The sequence below is a fragment of the Ceratotherium simum genome, chromosome 15 (genome assembly GCF_057802395.1).
Source record: "Ceratotherium simum simum isolate JZ-2026a chromosome 15, ASM5780239v1, whole genome shotgun sequence".
NCBI classification, from domain to species: domain Eukaryota; kingdom Metazoa; phylum Chordata; class Mammalia; order Perissodactyla; family Rhinocerotidae; genus Ceratotherium; species Ceratotherium simum.
The window spans coordinates 38,522,756-38,547,835 of record NC_141914.1 but is presented as its reverse complement, the minus strand read 5'-3'; the positions used below and the strand labels follow the sequence as shown (position 1 = coordinate 38,547,835).

Here is a 25,080-nt window from a genome sequence, read left to right as displayed (position 1 = left end):
ACCTGGCACCCCTCTTGCCTCCTCCCCTGTCCATGATTGTGCGGGGGGGGGGGGGGGGGGGGGGGGGCTGGGGAGTCACTTTCCTGGAGCGTTGGGCCCTCAAGGTGGACGTGGTGCGGGCCCTGTTGGTTAGGAAGGGAAAAAGGAGACAAGTAGTTGTGGGGTAGTTAATGAACTAACGCTTGCTGGTGGCTCTCCTACAAGAATGTGATCCAGACCCTTGCGTATGGAGAAGGCCCTGGGTTTCAGGCTGTTTATAGCCAGAGAAGCCCTTTATGGCTTCAAGGTCTCATCTGTAAAATGAGGGGGCTGGATGCGAGAGCTTCTTTCCCATGCGGTATGACTGGTAGCCTGGGCCCAGTGAGTTAAACCTCTGCCTGCAGGGTCTCTCTGCAGTCCGGCCTCGGCCCCTAGCCGGCCCTGCGTGGCTTGACGTCGGCTTTGCCCCGCCTGCGTTGGGTGGTGACGCAGGTGGCCACGCCCTCGCGCTTACGTCACCGGCCCGGTTCCCTCTCTCGGGAGCGGCGGCGGACGCGCGGCTCCCACCCCCTCCCCTTTCACGGGTTTTCCCCTCCCCGGTGGCGGCCGCGGCCCGACCCTCTGCAAAGCGATGGACCGGGCCCCGAGCGCGGGCTAGCGTGCCTGGGTGCCCGGCCATGGGCTGTATCGGCTCTCGGAGCCCGGCGGGTCAGGGTAAGAGGCGGAGGCCGCGTACGGGTTGGGGAGTCGGGCTGCGGCTGCCCGCTGCGCGGGCCGCGGTGGGTGGGGGACTTGAGGAGGGGGCCGGTGTCGGGAGAGGGAGGAGCCTGCAGCGGGGAGGCGGGCCAGGCAAGAGGAGGCAGCGGGCCTGAGCGAGGAGGGGGCCTATACCGACTCGGGTTAGCTCCCCTGGCCTGTCTGCTTCTGGGCTTTGCAGGGGAGACTCGTGGTCTTTCCCCTGGATTCCTGCTGTTGGCGGTGACAGGGAGGAGCTCGTCAGTCCTCTCCAGTCCGTGGCGACTGGCCTTGCACGCCCACACACTCATCTCTCTCTGCCTAGACCCTTCCTCTCACTGTCCTGGGAGTGGCCCTATGCTGGGAACCTCTCTCTCCTAGCTGTGTCCCAACCGCCTTAAGGAGTAGCCTGTAAACGCTAGCCAAGCACCCTACCACGGAGTTTTTTTTACTAAAACTTACTCCCCCCTTCAGTCAGTTGGTTGATGAAGGGGACTGAGGTCCCATTTGGGGCACCTGTGAGCACCGGATCACCTCTCACTTCTTATAGCTGTTTCAGTTCCCTTCCCCCACTCCCAACAACAACAAAATCACCCTACCCTGTGGAAGGAACCAGGAGCCCAGAGGGAGGCCATCAGGGCTTCCTTCTCACAGCTGCTGACCTCTGCTTGGGCCTTGGTTTCAGTGGATGGTGGTGCACGCTGGCGCCTGGCCTTAGTCCTGTGCATCTGAGGTTGGCCAGCCTACTTCAATGTCATGGATTTCTCCAAGCCCAAGGCCAGGCAGGAACTTGTGACATTAAGGGCTGGGTTTGGAATGGGTCCTGGGCTTTCAGGGCAGGTGGTCAGTCACACAGGCCTTTAGTGTGGTTGGTACTTGAGGTTCTTTGGAGCTACAACTCTAGCTGAGGTTTTGTCTTCCCTTGGGTTCCCATGAGGAATTCTGGGATTTGTAGTCCTAAATTAACCTCATGACTTTCAAAGCTGAGAAGCAGCAGGCTGCTCTGATCCCTCTGGCCCTGCTAAGGCTTGAAGTTCAGGAAGTCGTTCCCTCCTGTAGTCAGGGGAGAGTTTGGCTGATCTCAGGACTGGCCTCTTGAGAGCCCTAATTAGGTACCAGCTGGAGGCCAGGGATGGCCTGTAACCTTGTGTCTTCCTTCTGGTTGGTAGCATTTCTGGGGACCACCAGTTGACTGAGGCTCAGGGACAGAGACGGCTGCTCCAGCTAAAGGTCAGTTGTGATGTCCATTGCCTCTTGGCACTGTCTAGGGGATGGGCCTCAGCTCCCTGAGCTCGAGAGAGCTTGGCTGGGCCCCTGGCACTCCTACCTCCTCAAAGCCATGAGGCAGGAGTGTTCTCCTTATGTGACTAGGCACAGGTTCCAAGTGGGGAGGGGACTGGCTCAGCATCCGGAGCCAAAATAGGAATAGAACTGGGAGCTGAGCCTGGAGCAGTTCTGGGCTTTTGGTTCTCTGCATCAACACAGCCAGCATGCCTATGATTTCTGTGCTGGGCAAAATGTTTCTGTGGCAGCGTGAAGGGCCTGGAGGACGATGGACTTGTCAGACGAGTCGCAGAGGTGAGACCAGGGACTGTAGATGTTCTCTGGGAGGTGATGGGAAGCTGAGGAATAGGGTGCTTGGGTGGCAAGAGGAAAATTACTCTGGCTTAGATGTTGGGAACCGGGCTGAAACAGGAACAACTAGGCTGGAGTCAGACAGGGTGTCAGGGAAAAGCCTTAGGGGACTGGGGCAAAAGTCAGAAAAGAAGAGTGATGAGCTGTGTACTAGCTGAGGCTGGTGAGAGGAAAGCACCAAGAGAAAGAAGGCAGCAAGCCTGCAAAGGGTCCAAGGTGGTGGGGAGGGTGATGTGGTGGAAGAATGTGGTGTGCTTTCCAAGAGGAATGGGTAGCCTGAGAAACCAGAGAAGATTTGGAATTTATCAAAGTTTAGGTTTTATCCCTAGGGTTTTGATGGCAAAATATATCCAGAGGAGGAAGGTGGCCACTGGCTGCCACAAAATGGCCCCAGGGGCCTGAAGGTCAGGGCTGTGGGATAGGGGCTTTCCAAGTTGTGAAGAGCGCCAGGTGGTTGCTGATATTCTGGGAGGTGGGAGAGGTGAGGAGAAATCATAGGGCAACACTGGATGAAAATGGGGATCTTGGCAGAAGTGCGAGCCCAGCTGAACAGCCTTTGCCCCACTCCTCAGTGGCCTCGGACCCCGCGTGGGCTGTGGAGTGGATCGAACTTCCTCGGGGCCTCTCTCTATCTTCCTTGGGATCTGCTCGGACCCTCCGAGGCTGGAGCCGGTCCTCTCGCCCTTCCTCCGTGGACAGCCAGGACTTGCCAGAGGTGCCGGGCCCCCAGTGTTGGTAGGGGGAAGGGGGACGGCATTCACATGAAGAGGATCTGTATCCCCCACCCCCGCCTTGCCAGCCTGCTTCTGGCTCCCTTTTCCTGCGAGCGGAGGCGCTATCCGGCCCGGCGGGCCCGCAAGGCCGCCCCCGCCGTTCTGCTCTGCTCGGCGCGGTGCCAGCGGGCGGGCTTGCTCGCGCCCTCGACGCTGACGTCAGCGCATCCCGGGCCGTATCCCAGGAGACCCTGTTGCATGGTGATGGGTTGCCAGGGAGACATACACCTTTTCTCTGGGCCTGGCCGCAGCTGCGCGGAGCACCCGCACGGATGGCGGCGGCGGCGGCTGGGGGTAGTGAGGGGAAGGAGGGAGAGCAAGCCAGGAAACACCCAGCAGGTGCTCCTCCCCCCAGGCCTGACCGGAAGCTACCGGCGCCACCCTGGGGGCCCTGTCAGCCAGGTACTGAAGGGAAGGGACAGGGTGGGCCTGAGGTCAAGGGGCACCTGGAGCCCTCCTTGTGAGGGTGGGAATGTGATGGAGAAGAGCTCGGCAATGCTGGGGAGGGGGCGTGTGCCTCTGACTTCATTCATTCACTGGCAGAAACGTTTTCTGGGGCTTGCCAGGGAGCACTGAGCCAGGTGCAGGGTGGAGGTGGGATCCCAGCTGAATCAGCCTCAGGCCCTGCCATCCCGAGATCCCTCAGGAGAGATGCAAGGGCAGTGTTGGGGTGGGGATGGGGGGATGTAAGAGGAAACTGGACTGAAAATATAATAGGAGGTGGCACTTGAGCCAGGCCTTAAATGGTAGGGAGCATTTTGTCAGGCAAGGAGGGCATTCTTAGCCCAGGGGAAAGCTGGGTTCCTTTGCCTGGAGGTAGGAGGGCTGCTTGCTGACAGGGAAGGTGGAGAAGTGGTGTTTTACTGGGCCGAGATCAGTGGTGGATTCTAAGCAGGCCTGAAAGGAGGCAGGGGCCTCACAGAGTGGGTTCTTTCAGTGCCTGGCTATGGAGCTGGCACTTCACTGGACAGTGGAGAGCCAGAAAAGATGTTAAATAGGGACGTGTTGTGACCAGTTGCACTCCAGGAAAATTATTTGTTTACGTTTATACCTTGCCTCATTCATTCAGCTTATGTGTTTGAGAGATTACTCTTCCAGGCACTGTGCTAAACACCGGGGTGCAGTAGTGACCAAAAGAGACCAAATTCCTCAAAGAGCTAAGTGAGGGAGTGAGGGAGACCAACAAGAAATAAAGAATCACGAAATAGACCATAATCACACATGTGGAGTATGTTGGTAGAAAATGGTGACTTGTTACAGACTACAGAGGGAGGATGGACAACCGGTAGGGTGGCTAGGAACGCTCTGCTGAGGGAGTGATATTTCAACCAAGACTCAAAAGATGAGAAAGAGCCAGCCGGCTGTGGAAGGAGGGAGTGTAACACTTATACACAGAACATTCTAGGCTGAGAAAATAGCATGGAATTGGAGGAGCTTGGGGGACCACCACTTGTGCTAACCTGGGCATGGAGGGCTTGAGGAAGGGCAGTGGCAGTGGGAGCAGAAAGGATGAGGGTAGTATTAGAGGCAGTCAGGGGATGGAATCATTAGGTCTTAACAACAGACATGGGTAAGCGAAGCTGAGGGGAGTGTTGATGGTAATGCTGAGGTTTGGAGCCAGGCTGAATGGGAGAATGGTGAGGTGATGGAAAGTAAGGAAGTCCAGAAGCAGGGCCAGATATGGGGAGGTGTTGGGTTTGGTTTTGGTTATGTTGAGTTTGTCGCCCTGGCAGGCTGTAGAAAAACAGCTAGAAAGTGGGTCTGAGGACAAAGGAGAGAGGACCTGGAGGAAGCCCCTGATGCCATACCCTTCTCCTTTCCTCTTCTCCCTTCTCAAAGCCCCCACTCCATGGTTCTTGACTTCCTGACCTGCCTCCTTCCCCTCTGGGAGCTGGGAAGGTGGAGGGTTAGCTGCATTTCTGCTCCTTTGGGCCTGCCCAAGTCTCCATCGCTCCCTGGGAGGACACAGTTTGCTGGTCCTGGCTTCTTACCCTCTTACCTATCCTAGCAGCCACTGGGACATATGTCCCGGTGTCCCTTCCAAGCTCCCATATCCCCTTGACGCTATGGGTGGGGCATGGGCATGTAGGGGGACACTGCTCTCAGAAGGGCACTCACCGTCTGATGCTGTTACCCAAGGTGAATGTTGGAGACACAGTCGCGATGCTGCCCAAGTCCCGGAGAGCCCTAACTATCCAGGAGATCGCTGCGCTGGCCAGATCCTCCCTGCATGGTAGGTACCCCTCCCGTGGCTCTGGCCATTTGGTCCTTTCTTCTCCCTTTTGCACATGCTCTTGGGGACTGTATCCTGTGAGCTCTTGCTGGCATCTCCCTTTTCCTCCCCTTCTCAGATAAATCCCCTTCCTCCCATACAAAGGCCCATGAGGATCCTAACTACCATCACCCTTCCACTTCCCTCCCAGTTGCTTCCTTGCCTGTGCCCTCACCAGGCTTCCTCACTCTGCTCCATCTCCAGGTATTTCCCAGGTGGTGAAGGACCACGTGACCAAGCCCACCGCCATGGCCCAGGGCCGAGTGGCTCACCTCATTGAGTGGAAGGGCTGGAGCAAGCCCAGTGACTCGCCTGCTGCCCTGGAGTCTGCCTTTTCCTCCTATTCGGACCTCAGCGAGGGTGAACAAGAGGCTCGCTTTGCAGCAGGTGGGTGACAGAAAGGGGATCAGCCACACATTTGTCATAGGGATGCTATCTCTCATCTCCTCAGGCCTGATGTCGGGGTTGGAGTCTTTCCACACCCGTGTCTTCCCTCTTCTGTCTCCAAGCTGAACCCTAGTCTTAGCTCACCTTCTCTGCTAATGAATTCTGTGTCCTCCCCGACAGGAGTGGCTGAGCAATTTGCCATTGCAGAAGCCAAGCTCCGGGCATGGTCTTCGGTGGATGGTGAGGACTCCACGGATGAATCCTATGATGAGGACTTTGCTGGGGGAACTGACTCAGGTGAGGGGACATCCCATGCTAGTGCTGCCAGCTGGGGTGGAACTGCCTGATAGGCAGTGATTCAGAGCTCAGCCTCTGGAAGGGGAGAGGAGAGGAGCAGACTCTGTCCGGGCAGTCCTTCATATTCCAGGGGCCGGAGGGCTGTCCACGCTCGTGGGTGGGCAATCAGCAGTTGGAAATGGGGCAGTTCCTTTCCCACAAGTGCTGAGCCTTCTCTGCCTGTCTGTGCAGTTGGGCTTTGCAGTCCTCAAACAAAAAAAAAAAGCCCAGAGACCTCACCGACTCCTTTTGTGCAGCCAGGCCTTGTCTCTGGGAGGGTCTGCTGGGCCTTGCCTTTCCTTCTGGAGGCAGCCTTCTGGCTGGCTATGGCAGCACTGATGAGCCGCAGTGCAGCAGCACAGTACCTCACAGGGCTGTGGCCCCAGGCAAACAGGAAGGCGCGCTGGGCCTGGACCGCCCACAGGGCTGCTGGCTCCAGCTCAGCATCCTCTCATTCCAGCAAGACCTGCCTGTTGGCCTTTCTCTGGGCCAGTGCTCGCAGAGGGTACCCTGCGGGGCTGTGCAGCTGTGCACGGCCCTCCTTTCATCTTCCATTCTCTGGACCACATGGCTGACTTTCTCTGCAGCTTCTGGGCTCAAACCTCTCAGACCACCATCCCCCCCACCTCCTTGCCTTTGAAGATTGCCTCCACCCGCCCCCACCCCTCCAGCTAATTAACAAGTTCTCCAAAGTGGGCAATACATTAGGGCAGATTGGAGACTACTGCTGTGGTCCAGAGGGAACTGATTTGGATGTCCGAGGCCAAGACGGGTCCCTGAACCACAAGTGTTTTTGTTTGATTGACTTCCAGGCCTGCTTAGACCCAAAGTATAATGATAAAACTAACATTTATCCCAGGCCACTACTAGCCCATGTGGAATCTTCGTGCAAATTAGGAAAAGGCACCCCTTTATCTGGTGGGCACAGCCCCATGCCAGGGCATGCTGCTTAGAGAACAGAATGTGGGCTGAATTTCAGCCCTCACTCATTGCCCTGGACAGGCTCCCCTTGTGCCGTGAACAACCTGCATGACCATGTATGGTATCCTTGCATTTACTGCTTTCTTACTATGTGCCAGACTCTGTTCTCTCAACAACCCCATAAGGTAGGTATATTAGAATCCCAAGTTCACCATTAAGAGAACTGAGGCACTGAGAGGTTAAGTTGCCCAAAGTTAACCTCCTACCCTCCATCCCCGGAGCTGGGCTGAAGGTGGACCAGGAAGACTGTGGCTTCCAGGTTAGCCAATTGAAATGGGGCTAGTAGGGCTGTCTTCTTTTTCTCCCCACTGCAGACATGGCTGGGCAGCTGCCCCTGGGGCCCCACCTCCAGGACCTCTTCACCGGCCACCGATTCTCCCGGCCACTGCGCCAGGGCTCGGTGGAGCCTGAGAGCGACTGCTCACAGACCGTGTCCCCAGAGACCCTGTGCTCTAGTCTGTGCAGCCTGGAGGATGGGTTGCTGGGCTCCCCGGCCCGCCTGGCTTCCCAGCTGCTGGGCGACGAGCTGCTCCTCGCCCAACTGCCCCCCAGCCGGGAAAGTGCCTTCCGCAGCCTGGGCCCATTGGAGGCCCAGGACTCGCTCTACAACTCGCCCCTCACGGAGTCCTGCCTTTCCCCCGCCGAGGAGGAGCCAGCCCCCTGCAAGGACTGCCCGTCGCTCTGCCTGCCACCAGTGGGCAGCTGGGAACAGCAGCGGCAAGCCTCTGACGTAGCTTCTTCTGGGGTGGTGTCCTTAGACGAGGATGAGGCAGAGCCAGAGGAACAGTGACCCAAATCATGCCTGGTGGTGGCATGTGTCCCCTCGCTGCTGCTGGGGGCAGGGCCTCCGTGCCCAAGTGTGAGCACGAGGCTTCCAGCAGAGCTCCAAAGCCTAGAGGGCTCCTGGGAGCACTCACTCCTCCGTTGTGTGTTTTGCATGAAAGTGTTTGGAGAGGAGGCAGGGGCCAGGCTGGGGGCGCATGTCCTGCCCCCACTCCTGGGGTTTGCCGGGGGTTGCCCGGGGCCTCTGGGGCATGGCTGCAGCTGTGGCAGACAGTGATGTTCATGTTCTTAAATCAAAAATGCCACATGCACATTTCCTCCTCGGATGACATGAACCCCTACGGGGGTGGTTGTGACTGGGCTGTATGGGACAGAGTAGGAGGGAACCCCCCACCCCCCAACGCCTCTCTCTTCTCTGCTGCTCTCCTCACTCCCGAGTCCATGTGCAGTGCGTGATAGAATCACTCCTACCCAGGGCCGGGGGGCTGGCTCTTACCCTCCTGGAGCCTACGGATTGAACCATCCCCCAAGGGCCCCTCACCCAGCTGGGCTCGTGCTGTGCTTCACCTCTCCATCGTCTCTAAATCTTCTTCTTTTTCCTAAAGAAAGAGGGGTTTTGGTCTGTTCTTTCAGTCGGATCTTCTCTGGGAGGCATTAGAATGATGAAAGCACGTACCCTCCACCTGTTTCCTGGCCCCCATGACGGGGTCTGGGCCCTTCCCAGGTCCTTGTAGGATGTGTGGGCAGGGTCCTCGTGGCTCACAGCCCGCCAGACTGCTCCATTCACCCCGAGTTCTCTTTAGGGTGGAGTTGGAAGAAGGGATGGCTCTGGTTGCTACCCAGCTGTGACTTTGATGTTCTTCTAGAGAGGGCCACAAGGGGGCCACACGCGTGGCCGGGCAGTTGTCTGCTGATGCCTGAGTGGGGCAGGAACTGTGCCAAGGAGTGAAAGACATGAGGGAGTGTCTCTCCTTGGGGAGGAAAGAGGGTAGTGCCTTTCTTGGCTGAACGAAAGGCCAAAGCTACTGTACTGGGGGCCTCTGCCCCAGCCAGGGTGTGGATGACCAAGCAGTGGAGGCCTCTGCAGAGCCTGCATTCCATGGATAGCAGGCTCTGGAGTTTATGGCCGCGAGGGGTGTGGGTGGCTGCAGCATTTGGAACCTTGTAGGCTTTGGCAGGTAAGAGAGCCCAAGGTAAGAACGAGCTGATGGGCACAGGCATTCTATATATAAGTGGCTCATTAGGTGTTTATTTTGTTCTATTTAAGAATTTGTTTTATTAAATTAATATAAAAATCTTTGTAAATCTCTATATACATCTGGTCATTGGAGGTTCCAGTATAAACCCATCTTCTACCCCTTTCCCCTCAAAGGGGGAGCAGGGTCAAGGGTCAAGCGACCCCACCCTCATCCTGCCAGGGCAGTGCTGATCTTCCTGCCCTTGGAACACTTGCTGCAGGTGGGTGCTGGGTCAGGTTCTAGGTAGGATGAACTGGGAGAAGCTGGCACCCCAGGTCTGGAAGGGGGGCTGAGGCTCCAGCCTTCAGCTGCAGCTGCCTCCTGCTTTCCCATGGCAGAAGGAATGGGAAGCTGCAGGATCTGGCTGATGGCCATCGCCATCCCAGGCCACCGAGGGGTTCACTGGCACTTGTCATCACTGTCAGAAGGGCTGCCCTCCCCGGGGAGGCCGTGACGGGAGCGGGGCCCCCAGAGTGCATGCACTTCGGTGGTCTCTGTGTCGCTGCTGCTGGTGGCACTGTCACGGAAGCTGGCAAGGGGGGGCCGGACTTTCACGCCCTGTGCTGTGATAGAGCCCTCGATAGCCTTCCGGAGCTGGAAAGGTGAGAGGGTCAGGTGTGTGGACTGAGCTCCCTGCTCAGACTCCTCCCCAGCACTTCCCCCAGGTGAGCTGGACATAAGCCTCCATGCCTTTTTGGAAGTGGAAGTGGCTCTGACAGTCACTATCATCTCACCTCCTTTAGGGTGACAATTCCAATGAGTCTGCCAATACTGGTGACATAAGCATGGTCCACTCCCAGCAGTGAGAAGATGGTGTGAGTCTGCGGGGTAGGGAGAAAATACACTGGACTTAACGCACGAGGGGAGAGCTCTAAATTACAGGCCAGTGGGGCCCAGGACAAGGTGCGGGGGGAACAGAAGGGGTGCCACAGGTGGTGGGGAGAGGGGGCAGGACCACCGGAGGGAAGAGAAGGATAATGAGAATGCTGCTGCAACCAGGCCTCAGAAACTTGACAGTGGGAATCTTGATGTTGCTCATGTTGATGGAGAAATGGACAGAGGAAGGATTCTTCGTCCCATGTTAGAAAGGAGGATGGAAGAGAGAACAAACTGTTCAAATATGACATCTGATGATTGGCCAGGCACTAGGCTAGGTCCTTCTTATGTTTAGCATTTAATTTCAGAATCGTCCTGAGAAGGTGGCATAATACCCATTCTACAGGAGAGGCAGCATGAGGTTCAGTGAAGTGACTTGCTTGGGGTCATCAGTAAGAAGTGGCCTAGCAGCCCCAGGCCACTTTTCATCACACTACAGGAGGAGGAAGCACAGCCCAGTTGTCCTATGCAGATGTTGATTAGTCTCAGGATATCCAGAAGGGAAGTTCCACGTCCCCTTAGGGGTACTGGCCCTGAATCCCGTGGCTCTCACCCCACCTTAGTGGCTGACACATGCTTCCCATTGGCCCTCAGCTGGCTGGCCCTTCTCCCTGGCTCTGACACCCCAGTCTCGGCCTGCAGCAGTCTACATCTCTCATGCAGTTTGCCTTTTCTGGGGCTCAAGTAGCATCCCAGGTTCTGTTGAGATGCAGCTTGCAGTGCAGGGGGACAACAGTCACCCCCCCCCGCCCCGTGTTTTTCTTGCTTTGGGCCCTCCCCCAAGCTTTCCAATGTAATCACCAAGGGGTCAGAAATTGTCAGCCAGTTCCCCTTGTGCTCTGAGTGGATTTTCTTGGGCCAGATGTTTTGAAAAACACTCTACTGACTCAGCAGTTACTGGAATTTTTGGCCTATCATCTATTGTACTGTTTTGAGTTTACTTGTAAGCCTCTTGGCTTCATGTTTCAATCAAAATGGGCATTAATAACCCAGCTTCTTCATATGAGTTACTCAGAACTCATTGTAATTGTCTTAACACATTTTTTTTTTGTGAGGAAGATCAGCCCTGAGCTAACATCCATGCCAATCCTCCTCTTTTTTTTTTTGTGAGGAAGATCGGCCCTGAGCTAACATCTGCCAATCCTCCTCTTTTTTTTTTTTTTTTTTCCTGAGGAAGACTGTCCCTGGGCTAACATCCATGCCCATCTTCCTCTACTTTATATGGGAGGACACCACAGCATGGCTTGACAGGCAGTGCGTCGGTGCGCGCCCGGGATCCGAACCGGCGAACCCCGGGCCGCCGCAGCAGAGCGCGCACACTTAACCACTTGTGCCACCGGGCTGGTGCCCCAATCCTCCTCTTTTTGCTGAGGAAGATTGGCCCTGAGCTAACATCTGTGCCCATCCTCCTCCACTTTATGTGGGATGCCACCACAGCATGGCCTGACAAGCCGTGCATCGGCGTGCGCCCGGGATCCGAACCCGGGCCGCCAGCAGCAGAGAGCGTGCATTTAACCTCTACGCCACGGGGCCAGCCCCTGTCTTAACACTTTTAGCAACTGTGTAAGAAAACATTTAAAATTCTTTAGGAAAGGACTTCCAGAACTTTCCTAACTTTATCTAAGGTGTGACAGTACTTAAAAAGGAGCTAGACGTTCAGTTTTAGAATAAGATTTTCTGTGCTCCCTCAATACCTATGTCACAACTGTCATGTGGTTAGCAAGTTCCTCTTCATATCTAACTTGAATCCTGCGTGCTACCAGTTATCTTTAATTTCTTCATCTGACTTCAGAGGGAGACATATCTTTATTATAAGATTTCCTATTTTAGTAATCCCTCAGCCTTGTCTTCTTATGGTTTAATAATCCCTCTTATCTTCTCCAAAGGGTCCTATTAAATAGTTCCCCTGGATTTTCTTTTTCTCCACAATCCTAATTAGAGTGAGCTTCCAGTAGACTAGATGCATTTTAGGTTTGCAAACCACTTGTCCCGGGCAGTCACCGAGCCTTACCAATCTACTTCCTCAACAGCCTGGCCATTCTCCCCGACTCCCTCACCATCCTCCCCAGGATGGGGCCACAACATCCTAATGTGTTCTGCTTTCCACCTCCGTTCCCTCCCCCTTGGCTCTGCCATCCTATGAGCTTTCTCAAACTTGAGTTAGAGCCCAGACTCCCCAAAATGGCCGATAAGGCCCTCCCCAAGCCCACCCCAGCCTGTCTTTCCAGCCTCAGCTTATGCCAGGCACCCCAGCTTCCAGCCTCACATGATCACTCATTCTTTTCTGAAAACATCCATTTCTTCCACACTTCAGCCCTTCCCTCCTTACACTACCTTTTAAAGTCCCCTATTATTCACGTCTCCATGTTAGTAGTAGTAGCTGCAGTAATTCCTGTCATCCATTGAATACTTACCATGTACCAGGCACTGTTCTAAGTGCTTCTCATGTATCAATTTCTTTAATCCTCAGAAAACCCTATGAGGTAGGAACGATGATCCCCATTTTACAGATAAGGACAGTGAAGCACAGAGGCTAAGACATTTGCCAAGGTTACACAGCTAGCTAACTCGAGGCAGAGTGAAGATCTGGGTTCAGCCAGTCTGGCCTCTTGCTGACACTCTAGCCTCCCAACCTCCCCTTCTCTATGGGTGGCCTCTGAGTGAATGAGGTACTTAGCTGTTGGTCTCCACTTGCACAGGTTCCTATATAGTCTCCAGTGTACTCGCTCTCTCTCTCTTCTGCATGTTCCTCTCCTGAACTTAATTGGGCTACTACTTACTGATGGCTCAGGCCTGCAAAGACATTCTGAATTCTAATCTCTTATGTTCTTATCGCTTACAGTTCTTTGTACTTTTGTTAGTTGGTTCCTCAAAGGCTGCTTCTTTTCCTCTGATTTTTAAGTTTGTAACAAACACCTACTTTGTTCTTTCTTGTTTTAATTTAATTAGACACCAGGGAGCCCACTGGAGGGAGGGCCCGTACTTCTTGGGCTTGGGAACAGTGAATCGACAGGGAGAGGGACAGCGTGGCCTTCTGAAAGAATCCTGGGATTGGGGCCAGGAAATCTGGGCTCTGGGCCTGACTCTGCTATAACACAGGATTGGGCAAGTGACCTCCGCACTACCTCAGTTTCCCTGTGTGTTAAAATGGTTAAATCCACAGGCTTTTGGGTCAGATCATCTTGGATTTCAGGCCTGGTTCTGCTACTTACTAGCTACGTGACTTTGGGCAACTTGCTTAACCTCTCTGAATCTCAGGGTCCTCATCTATAAAAACTGGAATATCACAATATCTATCTTACAGTGTGGTTGTGAGGATTAAATTAAACATGTAAAGAGCTTACTTAGCCCAGTGCCTGGCACATAGCAGACAGTAAAAACACGTCAGCACATTATTATTATCATCATTATGCGATATTTGAGACCAAGAAAGATGATGGAAAAGCTTTAGAGGTCTTAGAAAGAAAGGCTTTAAATACAAGCCAAATGTATTCTTCTCTGGCCTCTCTCCTTTTTATCTTGCAACTACACTGCAGTGCCCCACTCACTTTGATCCGAGGTCTTTACCCAAAGGCTTCTAAGTTCTTTTATTACCTTTTGCTTTTTTGTTTCTCTTTGGTCTCCTGTCCTTCCTGCCCTGGCCCCTGCTTGTCCGTGCCAGACTGGCTCTTAGGCACAGCTTGTGTCTAAGCTAGCCGCCCAAGATGCAGACCCTGGGAGTGTCCCCCACTGCCACCTGCCCCACCTCCATGCCTCAGAGGCTTGCACGTTAAACCTGTGGACAATTGAGCTACAACACCCCTTGGTTTCTGCCTTGGCAGCCTCCTGAGTGTGCTTGCACTTCCTGCCTTCCCGCAGAAGCCTGAAGGTGCCCGATGATGCCGCTCCCCCATCCTGGGGAGCCCCTGAGGCGCTCCTCCACAGAGAACCGACGCCCTCCTCTAGAGTCAGCCTCACCTACCACCAACCTGTCTGCACTCCAGTTTTCTCCTCATTTCTGCAGGCTGTTTTGCTCTTCTGCTGAGCTCTCTTCCTGTGTCCCTACCAGTTTTCCTTTGGCCTACACCGTCAGACTTTCTGGGGTCTGACATTCCAAGCCCCCCACTGGGCATTTCTCATCTTTGTTTATCTCTTCTCTGCGGTGTCTCCACCCCTACTTGGACGTTTGTTAGCTTGTTTATTAGATTTTCTTCTCCTGCCTGTTTCTCACCCATGTTTTTCCGCATGGGTGTATCAGCCTTGTTGGGCGCTGGCAGCCTCCTGCCTAGTTCTGACCCTAGCCCGGCCTTCTGGCTTCTACCCATCTCAAGCCCTGTCTTTGTTGTTGCTTTGGTCCAGAGTTCCCTGGGTGCAAGGCTGAGCAGAGGAAAAATGATGCCTGGCTCCACTGTAGGCAGGAAGAGGGTAAGGGGCCCTGGCTCCTGGCCTCCAGGCCTCCCATCGTTTGAAGCAATGTGTTTGAAAAACATCACAGCATGGAGCCCACTCTCTGCTGTTGCTTTTTCCCCCACTGGCCTGAGTCTAAACTTGTGGGAGGACCTAGATCCCCACCCTGTGCTCCCGAGAGCCTAGGCCAGCCCCAAGCCACTGGCCCTACCTTGTGCAAAGAGGTCCGCTCCACCAGCTGGAAGGGGGCGGGGTCGATTTTGCAGTCACTGAAGTTGACAGGTTCATCTAGTTGCTGCTCCTCCCACTCCAGAATCTAGGGGACAAGACTGGGAGGGTTAGGGGGAAGGTGCCAAGAGCTATTCTCACCTCCTTAAAGCTGGCCTGCCCTTTTTCCTACTCCACGGTCTCTCCCATGGGGACAGCAGCCAATTTGATGACCCAGGAAGAAACAAGGTCCAGAGTCCAGCCACACCTTACCTCCTCAGGGGTCATCTCGCCTTCCAGGTCCGAGGTGCTCTAGGAGAGAGGGAGGGAGGTTGGCATCTACAGGTTGGGGGAAGGTGGCTGTATCCTCCAGGCTCGGGGGAGGTTTACCCTGCCTAGACCCGGGCCCTCCCTGCTTGGTGCTCCTGAGCTGCTGGAGGAAAGGGAGCACTTACCGTCAGGGAGATTCGGACTCGCTTCAGCTTGCGCTTGTCACAGGATTCCGACTTTTCCAACTTTGTTAGAGCCAAACCAGAGAGAAGAGGAGTTGATGTTATAGGGAGGAGGGAGGTGAGGGGGGGCAGTGGAGCTCAGGGGAAGGGTACGCTGCAGGGACAGAGCTGACATCTAGGAGGGCAGAAGAGCAGGGAGAATGGAGGCAGGCATGGCAGGGTTAATGGGGAGGTTGTCTCAGTGTCAGAGAGAGAGCTGGAAAGAAAGAGGCGATGGAGAGGCTCCAACCACTCACCTCGGAAGCAGCCTCAGGGGGTGGACTGCCACAGAACAGACTCCTGAGGGTAATGCCTGCTGGCTCCACATTCCCTGTGTTCCCAAACACAAGGCCCCGGGGGCAACGTCATCTTTGACGGGGGAGAGGACAGGAGAGGTGAGGACGGCACGGGGAGAGCGTCCTGGTTCTACCCCTGGCTCATCTGGGCAGCCTCTTAGCTGGGATATGCTCCAGCAAAAGGCTGGGCAGGGATATAGTGGATCTTGGGGGCCGGGTTCTGGCTCAGTTGGAGGGTGGAGGGGAGGTGCTCATAGGAGATGGGCTCACCTGTGGGACTCTCCCTGAGGTTCATGGTATTGCTAGACCCCCTCTTGAGAGCAGGCTTCAGTGGCTTGTGAGTCTCCCCCCGGGCTGCAGGGAAGCTTGAGTCCTCTGTGTTCACCTGCCCAGGCAAGAAGGGGCTGGTGAGGCTGTGGCCCCAGACCACCTCTACATTGCCCTCCCAATCAGTCTACGCAATGACATTTGGGAAGTCTGTGGGCTATGGGGCTTTTCCCCTCACCTGGAAGTGAGCAGAGGTCTCAGGGCTGGGGAGACTCTCCTGATCAGATGGTGGAGAGGTCTGGGCAGCTCGACGCTCCTGCATGTACTGCCGCCGGCGGGCTGGACTCAGCTGGGCCCCCAGCAATGCCACCACCTGCGAGCGCTCGATGGAGCCCAGAAGGATCATGGACTCTGGATAGAGCAGGTGGGAGGACTCAGGAGCCGGGGGTGAGGCCCTCCTACCCCATCCCCTGGCCTTCTCTCACACCCAGAGTGGGGCCTTGTACAGGCCACACATCAGAGGGCAACCCCGGGCTGGCAAATGCTGACCCATTCCCTTTGGAACCAAGAAGACTGGGTTTGAGCCCCTGTCCCCTCCCCCTTCCTAAGCAGCAACCCTGGGAGATGGTCCTAGCACCTGGGCCCCCTCCTGGTCTCACCAGGGGACTCCACTAGAGCCAACATGCGGCCCTTGGTCCTGTGCAGTGCCAACCGCAGGTCCCGGAAGGTGCAGCTGAGGGCCACATAGGGAACATCCCGCACCATGATGTCCTCCACTCGCATCTGGTACTGCCTGGGAGCAGAGAGAGGCACTGGTTTGTGGTCAGCATGGGGAGGGTAGCCGGGAGCACTACCATCCCAGGGCCATAAGGAAGGCCCCAGAGCCCATGGGGACAAGGGTTAAGGGCCAAGGAGTACTCCCCGCCTTCATTCTGATGAGGCGGGGCCAGCCAAGCTGCCCCAGGGTGTGGACGAGGGCAGCTCCGGCCAGGAGGGAGCAAAGTGGCTGGTCTCCCAGCTTCACTGGCTGAGGACCTTGCTGCAGGTGGGGATGAGGGAGGGCCTAGGATGCCTTTGGCCCCTCACTCACACCCCCCTTGTCACCCGGCCCTCCGTACTGGTGGCGGCCCCAGCCCAACTCAGGCAGATAGGGCAGTTTCTTGATTCGGATGATGCTGTCATAGAGTGAGGGCTGTAGGCTCTGGGCAACGGCGTTGGCCAGGATGACGGCAATCATGACGGGCAGGATGTGGGCAATCTGGCCTGTGAGCTCGAACACGATCACGGCTGTGGACACTGTGTGTGTCACTGCTCCTGCCAGCGCAGCTGCCCCTAGGGAGAGCCACTCTCAGTCTCCCCAGGGTGTCCAGGCCCCAGATCACCCTCCCCACCCAGGGACAGTCCTGTGGGGGGCCCTCAGGGCCTCTCCAGTACAGTCCTGGGGACTGGGCTTCTGCATCTGAGGGAAGCCTGGTTTCTGCCAGCAGGGGGCACCAGAGCCTCAGACCCTGCGGCCGGCCAGGGGTCTTCCCAGACAGATGGGGACCTGGAGCACTCACCCACCACTGCGTAGCCCCCAGGCACAATCCTGTAGGTGCTGCTGTCCGTGTGAATCCCGTCTGGGAACCAAGCAGCCATGCTTTCACCCACCAGACGCCCAAATGCTGCTCCTTCAGGGAGGGGGGTGGGAAGAGAAACAGGTAGTGGAGGGGGAGGGCGGGGGCACTAGGAAGAGAGAGGGTCAGAGGGTAGGGGAGGGGCCAGTGGGTCATTCAGTGCAGGGGGCAGCCCTGCAGGGGTGGGGGTTGGGGTTGGGGCTGGGGCTGGACCAAAACCCCTCCCAGGCAGAGAGAGGATGGCCAGGGGGTGGCCAGAGGGTAGGGAGGGTGCCGGCTGGGAGAACAGGCAGCTGAGGACTCACCAATGACAAAAACAGGCATGAAGGCCCCGCAGGGCACCGGGATGGTGGTGGCTAGTGCAGACATCCAGAACTGCAGGCAGAAGGCGGTTCAAACAGGTGGAGGCGCCACCTGGCCCCAGGCTGCCCCCAGCTCCACCCCAAGGAGCCTACCTTATCAGTCAGGTACCTCCGTCCTAGCTATCCCAGAATCCCCCAGAGATGAAGGGAAGGGGAAGGACTCCAGAACCAGATGGCTTGGGTTCAAACCCTCACTCTGCCATCTAGCTGCGTGACTTTGGGCCAATTACTTAACTTCTTTTGAGCCTCAACTTTTCATCTTTAAAACAGGGATACTAATAGTACCTTTCTCATAGCCCTGTTGGGAGGCTTAAAGGAGTTAATGTATGGAGAGTGCTTGGAACAGTGCCTGGCACCTAGTAAGCCAATGTCAATGTAAGCTCTACATACGTAAGGAGCCCCACCTTCATGAGAATGAAGATGACCAGGGTGAGGAAGACGTTGGCACGTGGTGGGTTCCAGGCCTGTGCGGTTCCAGGCAGCTCTAGCTCCTCCTCCACCAGGCCCTGGCGGACCCATGTCCGGTTGTCAAACAGGGTGACCAGTGTCTCTTTCTGTGAGAGCTACGGGTGAACAGGGTGCCTCAGACTGGGGAACAGATAGGATGAAGGAAAGGGGCCCACAGGAAAGCCGGGGCAACAAGGGATCCCATAGTCACACTGGGACTGTTGGCTTTAGAACGGATGATTCCCAAGGGAAAGCGCAACTTCCTGTTCTGCCTGGGGTTACCTGTCCAGCCATGAACTGTCCAAAGCCAGGGGGGAAGGTCAGAGTGGAGATGAGCAGGGTCACCAGAGCCGGGAAGAGCAGGCGTCTAGGGATGTAGGTTTCAGAGCATCAAACATGGGTGGTGCACCTACTACGGACTGGTGATAGCTGGTGATAAGCACCCCACATGCCTCAGGGCTGAGGTCACAGCAGAGCCTTGGCTCTTACATAAAACCAAACGGTTCTGACAGAAGGTCCCCTTTGCTGTTCCTGATATGATGGCCCCAAGGGTGATGGCCGTCCCGGGTTATTATGAGCCCAAATGCCTTTCTGTTGGCTTCTGACTCCCTGAGTGGGTAGCAGCAACAGAAAGTCCACCCTCCCAGCCCTCTCTTGGACACCTCTGAGCTGCGACTCCTTCCCCTGCGCTCAGAAGCCGCCGCTGAAGGGTGCGTTGTGTGTGAGAGTGTGAAGTTGCTATCTCTGTCCGTTTCTCTATGGCGTCTTAGAACGAAGGTCAGTGTTGGGGGAAGCTGGGGTCACTCATGAAATTGACCACAGGTGCCACAGGGTGCAGGTTCAGCTGGCTGTCCTTTCCCTGAAGGATGCAGTCCCAACAGAAGTCACGTCTCAGGCCTCCCTGCTCCCAATCCTCAGGGTCACAACTGAGAAAGCTGTGCTTTGGAGATTAAAAAATCTCCCCCATCTCCATGCTTCATGGGGTGGGTAGAAACTAAGGCTCAAACACTCTCCAGGGGGCACTGCCCTCTGGGCTAGGCTGAGGGCCTAAGGAAGCCTCAGTCTTTGATCCAAAATGCTCTCTTCCGCTGACAAAAAATTCAAAAGTGCCCATTTTCAGATAATTCATATAAAAGCCAAAATGTTCAATCAGCCTGGAAAATACCACTGGCTGATTTTCTCTTTTTGACTGGGCCATTATTTGCCATCTCACCTGTCACTGGCCCCCCCACCCCACTGTGACCCTCACAGAACCCCAAGTGGCCTAGAGAGGAGCCCAGAACCAACTCACTTCTTCATGAGGAAGCGGTTGATGGTTTTCTGCTTCCGCATCACCTGAACAATCTTCCGGTTCAGGTAGACAAAGAGCGCTCCCCCGAAGCCACTAGCAATACTGGAGAGGGAAGAAGCCCCAGGGTAAAAGGAGGTCTTCCCTCTTTTCCCTCCTCCTCTCCGACACACCCAGCTCCCTCAGCTCCTCACCCAATGACAGCAAAGGCAGGCAGCTCCTGGAGGTCAAAGGGGAAGTCGAGCCGGAATCGGGTTTTGAAGAGAGCTGTAATGGTCTCTGAAGGGATGGCAGAGTAGCAGAGGGAGGCAGGTGTAGCACCGAGGACCCCCACCCGAGCCATCTCAGGGGCTCCCCTCATCTCCCAGATCCCCCCCCACCTTCATCACGGTTCCAGACTGCCAAGACCCGGAAGATGAAGGCACTGAAGGTGGCAGCAAAGAAGCCCCGCCAGTAGTTCCGCACAGCGAAGAAGGTGGAGGTGACCTCAATGCTGAACAGGACGCCTGGGAGGGGGCAGGGGAGGGCGCCACGTGAGGCCTGGGCTGGGCCTAGGGACACAGACCCAGACAAGAGGGGCAAAGGAGGTGAGGCCAAGGGCAGGGCTAGGGGGCCGGAAGGACTGCCGACCTCCAATAGGTGCGGCAAAGCAGCAGCCCACTCCCACAGCACAGGCAGCGGCCAGCATCTCTGTTTTCCGGGATTCATTCTGACAGGAGTGGTGGAAAGAGGAGTCAGCATGGGCTCAGCAGCCCACCCCTCCCCTCTGCCGTCCCCCAGGGTCCCCCTTACCTCATAGATGCCCCCAAAGAGGGAGAGGAACTTGCTGAGCAGGGCGGCACACAAACTTGCAATATGCACAAAAGGGCCCTGTGGGGTGGGGGCAGGCGGTGAGTGGGGAAGGGTGCCTCCTGACCTTGGCCTGGCTTCTTCCTCCACTGGAAGGGACTCCTTCATTCCCCAACAGGCAGTTACCTCTTTGCCGAGGGGCATCCCGCTTCCCAGGGCACAGGTCAGCCCGATGACCTTAGCTACAAAGGTCTTGAGAGTGAGGTATTCTTTCAGCACCACTCCCCGCAAGATGGTCTTCATCTCGGGGATGCCGGACCCTGGAGAGGGCACAGTCCCAGGAGAGTCATCCAATGTGCCTGTTTCAGGAGGTCCCACCTTTGCCCTCCCCTGCTCTCCTATTGTACCGACAGCCTGAGGAGCCAGGATCTGTGTGAAGCCGGCTGAGAAAGTGATGAGGACGATGGGGTAAGTGACCCAGGCCAGGTACTGGAGCAAGAGGTTGGTGTTCAAGCCCCGGGACATCCACTGCTGAGCTGTGGGGAGAAGACGTGCTGCTGGCCCCCGATGCGCACACCCAGTCCCCGCCTGGCCACTGGGACATACCGATATAACAAGCTGCCCCAGGGAATATCGCAGAGAGCCCAAGGACAAGGGGTAGGGAGGGGGCCCTGGAGGGCATTCACTGGGACAAAGATCACCATAGGTAAGAGAGTCAGATGGAGAGCGGGGGCAAGAAGTTGTAGCCTAGGTGAGTGGCAGTGAGTATGACTGAAGACGGGGCAGTCAGGCCGGGGAAAGTGGCCAGTGGCCAAGTAGCCAAGAAACTTGGACAAGTGTGGCATGGAGGAAGCAGGTTGGCTCTTCCCAGCCCGCCCCCTGCCAGCACTTGTCCTCACCCTGCAGACAGGCAGCGATGGCATAGTCCATGGCCCAGCTGACCAGCGCCATGAGGAGCCCCAGCAGGACCAGGAAGATCCAGTCTTCACCAACCCTGGACACTAGGAACTTATGGCAGTGTACGGAACAGACTGGAAGCAGGGAATGGAAGAAGGGGGAGGCTGGCACAAAAGTGCTTTTACCCTATCCCCCTTCCACCCCCCAAAGGGCAGCTCTAATGGCCTCTGTCCCCCTCAGCACGGCACAGCCAGGTCCCCCGCCCCAACCCAGATCTCACTGTGGCATCGGGTGCAGCGGCTCTGTCTGTATTCCAGGAGCTCTGGGGGAGTCCGAGGGGAAGGCGGACCCCTCCAGGGCTCCGGCCCTCCCAGGCGGATCCGAGCAGCTTCCTCTTTGGCAAAGGCCCCCAGCTCCTGAGTATAGCGGCCATACATCTGAGCAATAGGGAAGGTGGGGGTTAGCAGATGTGGGCTGAGTGGTAATGCAGGGAGGGCCCCTGGGGCCTCAACTCCCTTTCTCCCAGTCCCCACATTATATACCCCTCCTGAACCCACAGTTCCCACTTTGGCTTGGGGTGTGGGAACAATGCACATTGCAGACTGTGGGGGCTGTCCTGGCTGGAGTGATGGGGACAGCCAAGGTACAGGGACACAGCTCTGGGGGTGGCAGAATAATCAGTCCTCTTCTCATAGGCCTGGAGGGGAGCACTGAGGAGGAGTGGGAGGCAAGGCCCTAGAGGAGGAAAAGATGGAAAAACCTAAGGCAGTCTGAGAGTGGGAGGAGGGAAGGTCAGAGAAGAAGGGATGGTCAAGGGCGTATGGGTAATAATAAGGGCCTCATGGAGCTGGGGGCAGCTGAGTTGGGCCTAGGAGCAGGCGGGGCCCCAATCCTTATCACGTTCCTGCTGGGCCTCTGGCCTGTGACCGACTCAGCTGCACCCCTCCCGCCCAACCTAATCCCCTTGTCCCCATTCTCCAACCCCACCCCCCACCAGCCTGCCAGCCCAGCTGGGAGTGGAAAGTCTCTCTGAGTAGGTGGAGAGAGCTCGGTGGCCTTGACCCCACTCTGGAGCTGCCCTGAGTCCAGTGGTGGGTTGGGGGACAGCAGAAGCTGATGGTTGGGCTGTGACTGTGGATGCTGGGGTGATGGGATTAGACCTGCCAAGCTGGGCGTGTGTTGGGGGGTGGGGAGGAGTAGATTCCGGCTGCCACCCGCAGAGCTTCGGGACACAAAGGGCTCCTGTTGGGGCTGGGGTTGGGGGGGGGGAGGGAAAGATAGAGACAGAGAGAGAGTGATAGAGAGCGAGGAAGGGAGGAGAGAGACCATAGGAGAAAGAGGCGGAAAGGAGAGGCCAAGGGAAGGGGCAGAGGAGAGAGAGAAGGAGAGGGGAAGAAGGGAGGAGGAAAAGAGGAGAGAATAGAGTATAAAGAGGTAGACACACTGTAGGAGGTGGGAGGTGAGTGTGTGAGAGAAAGACAAAGGGATGGGAAGGAGCAGGGGGAGAGGCTGGAGCAGAGAGTGCCTGGGAGAGAGCTTGACCCTGAGAACTCAGTTCAGACATACAGACCAGGCGAAGGAGATGGAGATGTGGCTGCACAACAGATGGATACCATTTCAGTGGCCAGGTGCCTGGCTTCCTTGACCAATGCCCCATTCTCAGCCTGGGCAGACTGACAGACACCTCCCACCCCATGCGAAGGCTTGCCCCTCTACCCTTGCTCCACCTCCACCTCTGCCACCTCTTCCTGTCATCCTGTTTCATCTAGTCACTCTCTCGTAACTGGGCACCTCCCAGCCTCAGTTAAAGCCCAGGCCCCATCCTCCTGGAGAGGTTTCCTCCCTGCCTTCTTCCTGGGCAAATTCCAACCCAAGCTGGTAAAAAAGAAGCCACAGGGCCCACTCCTTTCCCTAGAGATTGGGTCCCCCACCCCAGCGACATAGGAAGGTGCCAAAGTCTTCTCAAACACTAAGTTACAGCGATGGCCATGAGTCAGCTCAGAGCCCCAGGACCCCTGCTTCTAATAAGGTCAAGGGACACCCCTGGGATAGGTGGGGGCTGGATACCCAGTCAGCATGGACAAAGGTCCCAATTCCCACACCCATTCCTGCTTGACCCTAAAGCTCTCTTCCTCCACGGGGCAAGCCACCTTTTTTCCAGAGAAAAAAGGGGTTCCTGTCAATGCTGGGTTGCCAGCCCCCAGGGGTAAGGGCTGGGGCCAGGTTAGGGTCTGATGATCTTTCTACACACTCATTTCTGTGTCTAGCACCGTGCCATGCACATAGTGGGGACAGAGGGAATGGAGAAAGGAGTGTAGAGAGAGAATGTTCAAGGGTGTGAGCGGCGCTGGGGAGGGGTACTGGGGTGCTGAGACTTGGGCCCAGGTAGTGAGGGGAAGGAGCAAAGAAAACGTGGGCGGGGGGTAAAGAGAAGGACACCTGGGACAAGCCCCTGATATCCTTGTCCCCTGCAGGCCCCCAGCCTCAGCCAGAAACCTGAATGCAGCTTTCCACTCCTTAGCCCTCCAGCCTCTCTGGCCCTCGAGCCTCAGTTTCTCCAGCTCAGAAGGCTGGGGCGAGGTTAGGGTAGGACCGCAGTCCTCGCGCTTCCAAGGGTAACCAGGAGCAGCGGTTCCGGAGCGCACTCCTCAGGGCTCGGCTCGGCTTCACTTACCAGGGTCTGCTGGTAGTGCAGCGCCCGCGGCTCCATCCCTTCCGCCGCCGCTGCCGCCGCCGGCGCCGCCATCTCCGCGCACAGCCCTCTGGCCTCCCGCGGCGGCTCGGGCTCCGGCCCGGACTCGGCTCCCGGCCCGCAGAGCCCGCGCCGGTACCCGTCCCGTCCCCGCAGCCCGGGAGGCCGAGCGCAGAGAGCCGCGGGCCCCAGGCGGGCGCTGCTGGCGCAGCCACCCGCTCGCGTCCCCTCCCAGGCGGGCGGGCCGAGGGCGGTGCCCTCCGTGCTGCTCCGCCCGCCGGCCCATTCACAGGGGCCGGCCCAGCCGGGCCGGGGTCTGCGATGGGGCCGCCTCCCAGGCACCGGAGAGGCGGCAGGGGGCGCTTGGAACGCGCGAGTCCCGGGGCCTTCTTCGCGGAGGCCGGGGGCTGAGAGGGGCGCCCGGGACCGGAGCGGGGGCGGGTCGGCTGGCACGTGGAGGGGCCGGGCGGGGACTGCGGCTCCCGGCGCCCGGCCGGGAGGGGCTGGAGACGCCGGGGCTCAGGAGGGTCTGCGGCCAGGGTCTGCAGAGCCGTCTAAATCAGACTCTTCGGGCCCAATCTCTGTCTCAGGAGTGGCGCCCTCTCTAGCTTCTCTGGGGGGGGGCCAGCGGCTCAGAGGGGCCTGGCAAGACCCCTCTGCTCCCATGGGGGTGAGAAGCAAAGCTGGGGGGACTCGGAGGGGGACGCCAGATCCAGAAAGGGGGGCGATGCTCAGAACTGAGACCCTCGGTCTCTCTCATCCGCTCCCTTCCTCCTTCCCTTCTCTGCTTTTCCAGGGAGGTGCACCTGGAGCAATCTCGCCTGCCGGCTGTGCGGGGGTGGAGGTGGGGAGGGAACGCGAAGGGGTGAGGCCCGAGGGAAGGGAGGTCTAGGTGCGAGGAGGCCGCTCCTGGGAGGCGGGCGTGGGGGGACAGAGGTCGCTTTTCCCTGGCAGGGACCAAGGAGAAACCCGAGTAGCTGCTGACGTCTCGCCACCATGAGGGAAAGGCCTGCTGGGGCTCTGCTTTCTCTATCAGGGTCCGGAGAAGGACAGAGCAGAGAGTAGTGAGCACAGAGTGGGCAGTGCCCAGGAAGGGGGCAGTGTGAGAGGAGCCAGCTCCCAAGGGGAAGGGGCAATGTAAGGGAAGAGCTGGTATCCGTGGGAGAGGACAGTGCCAGGATGAAAGGGCACGTAGGAGATCAGTGTCCACAGGGAGAGTGCAGTGGTGGAGGAATGGGCAGCACCAAGATGAAGGGGCAGTGCTCAGGAGGAGGGCAGTGTGATGTGGCTAATGCCAGGCTAAAAGGGCGGCGTGGGGGAAGGAGGCAGTGGCGGGGAGTGTGCAGT

General features: G+C 57.1%; 2 protein-coding genes and 1 long non-coding RNA gene across 9 annotated transcripts; 2 read left to right on the top strand and 1 right to left on the bottom strand.

The window, feature by feature from the left end:
• The first annotated feature begins 117 nt into the window (after positions 1-117).
• FAM131A (family with sequence similarity 131 member A) lies at positions 118-9,190 on the top strand. 6 transcript variants are annotated; one of them, XM_087439916.1, is made up of 8 exons: positions 672-693; positions 1,884-1,944; positions 2,247-2,292; positions 2,922-3,064; positions 5,262-5,355; positions 5,599-5,781; positions 5,962-6,078; positions 7,413-9,190. In XM_087439916.1, the coding sequence occupies exons 5-8, from the start codon at positions 5,286-5,288 to the stop codon at positions 7,886-7,888; spliced, it is 846 nt and encodes a 281-aa protein (XP_087296042.1). In that variant the 5' UTR covers positions 672-693; positions 1,884-1,944; positions 2,247-2,292; positions 2,922-3,064; positions 5,262-5,285; the 3' UTR covers positions 7,889-9,190. The 6 variants fall into 6 exon arrangements, with proteins under 6 accessions (XP_087296041.1, XP_014638613.1, XP_014638614.1 ...); XM_014783127.2 differs by lacking the exon at positions 2,247-2,292 and having other exon boundaries at positions 119-693; XM_087439915.1 differs by lacking the exons at positions 2,247-2,292; positions 2,922-3,064 and having other exon boundaries at positions 118-693.
• On the bottom strand, positions 9,102-23,875 carry CLCN2 (chloride voltage-gated channel 2). Of its 2 annotated transcripts, XM_004424638.3 has the most exons (24): positions 23,716-23,875; positions 21,322-21,478; positions 21,044-21,175; positions 20,552-20,680; positions 20,331-20,464; positions 20,148-20,225; positions 19,986-20,064; positions 19,736-19,861; positions 19,550-19,634; positions 19,359-19,460; positions 18,350-18,434; positions 18,025-18,183; positions 17,564-17,633; positions 17,202-17,312; positions 16,761-16,974; positions 16,302-16,435; positions 15,881-16,053; positions 15,646-15,760; positions 15,337-15,410; positions 15,044-15,103; positions 14,862-14,900; positions 14,593-14,697; positions 9,854-9,940; positions 9,102-9,713 (listed from the first exon to the last, which is right to left on the bottom strand). In XM_004424638.3, exons 1-24 carry the CDS (start codon positions 23,785-23,787, stop codon positions 9,519-9,521), a joined length of 2,715 nt encoding a protein of 904 aa, XP_004424695.1. In that variant the 5' UTR covers positions 23,788-23,875; the 3' UTR covers positions 9,102-9,518. The 2 variants fall into 2 exon arrangements, with proteins under 2 accessions (XP_004424695.1, XP_087296040.1); XM_087439914.1 differs by lacking the exon at positions 23,716-23,875 and having other exon boundaries at positions 16,761-16,968; positions 21,322-21,523.
• LOC147915174 (uncharacterized) lies at positions 17,525-21,438 on the top strand. The gene is made up of 3 exons (XR_015554466.1): positions 17,525-19,830; positions 20,558-20,612; positions 21,051-21,438. It is a non-coding gene; the product is annotated as an uncharacterized LOC147915174 (long non-coding RNA).
• Positions 23,876-25,080: the final 1,205 nt, after the last annotated feature.

What these genes read in the sequence shown, in the direction of transcription:
- FAM131A (XM_014783126.2), top strand. Translation starts at nt 3,111, where the DNA reads ATGAAGAGGATCTGTATCCCCCACCCCCGCCTTGCCAGCCTGCTTCTG. An exon ending in GGCCAGATCCTCCCTGCATG is followed by an intron (nt 5,356 to 5,598) that starts GTAGGTACCCCT and finishes CTCCATCTCCAG; the next exon opens with GTATTTCCCAGGTGGTGAAG. An exon ending in TGCTGGGGGAACTGACTCAG is followed by an intron (nt 6,079 to 7,412) that starts GTGAGGGGACAT and finishes TCCCCACTGCAG; the next exon opens with ACATGGCTGGGCAGCTGCCC.
- CLCN2 (XM_004424638.3), bottom strand. Translation starts at nt 23,787, where the DNA reads ATGGCGGCGCCGGCGGCGGCAGCGGCGGCGGAAGGGATGGAGCCGCGG. An exon ending in TTGGGCTGGGGCCGCCACCA is followed by an intron (nt 16,436 to 16,760) that starts GTACGGAGGGCC and finishes CTCTGCTCCCAG; the next exon opens with GCAGTACCAGATGCGAGTGG. An exon ending in GAGTCCGAATCTCCCTGACG is followed by an intron (nt 14,901 to 15,043) that starts GTAAGTGCTCCC and finishes CCTCTCTCCTAG; the next exon opens with AGCACCTCGGACCTGGAAGG.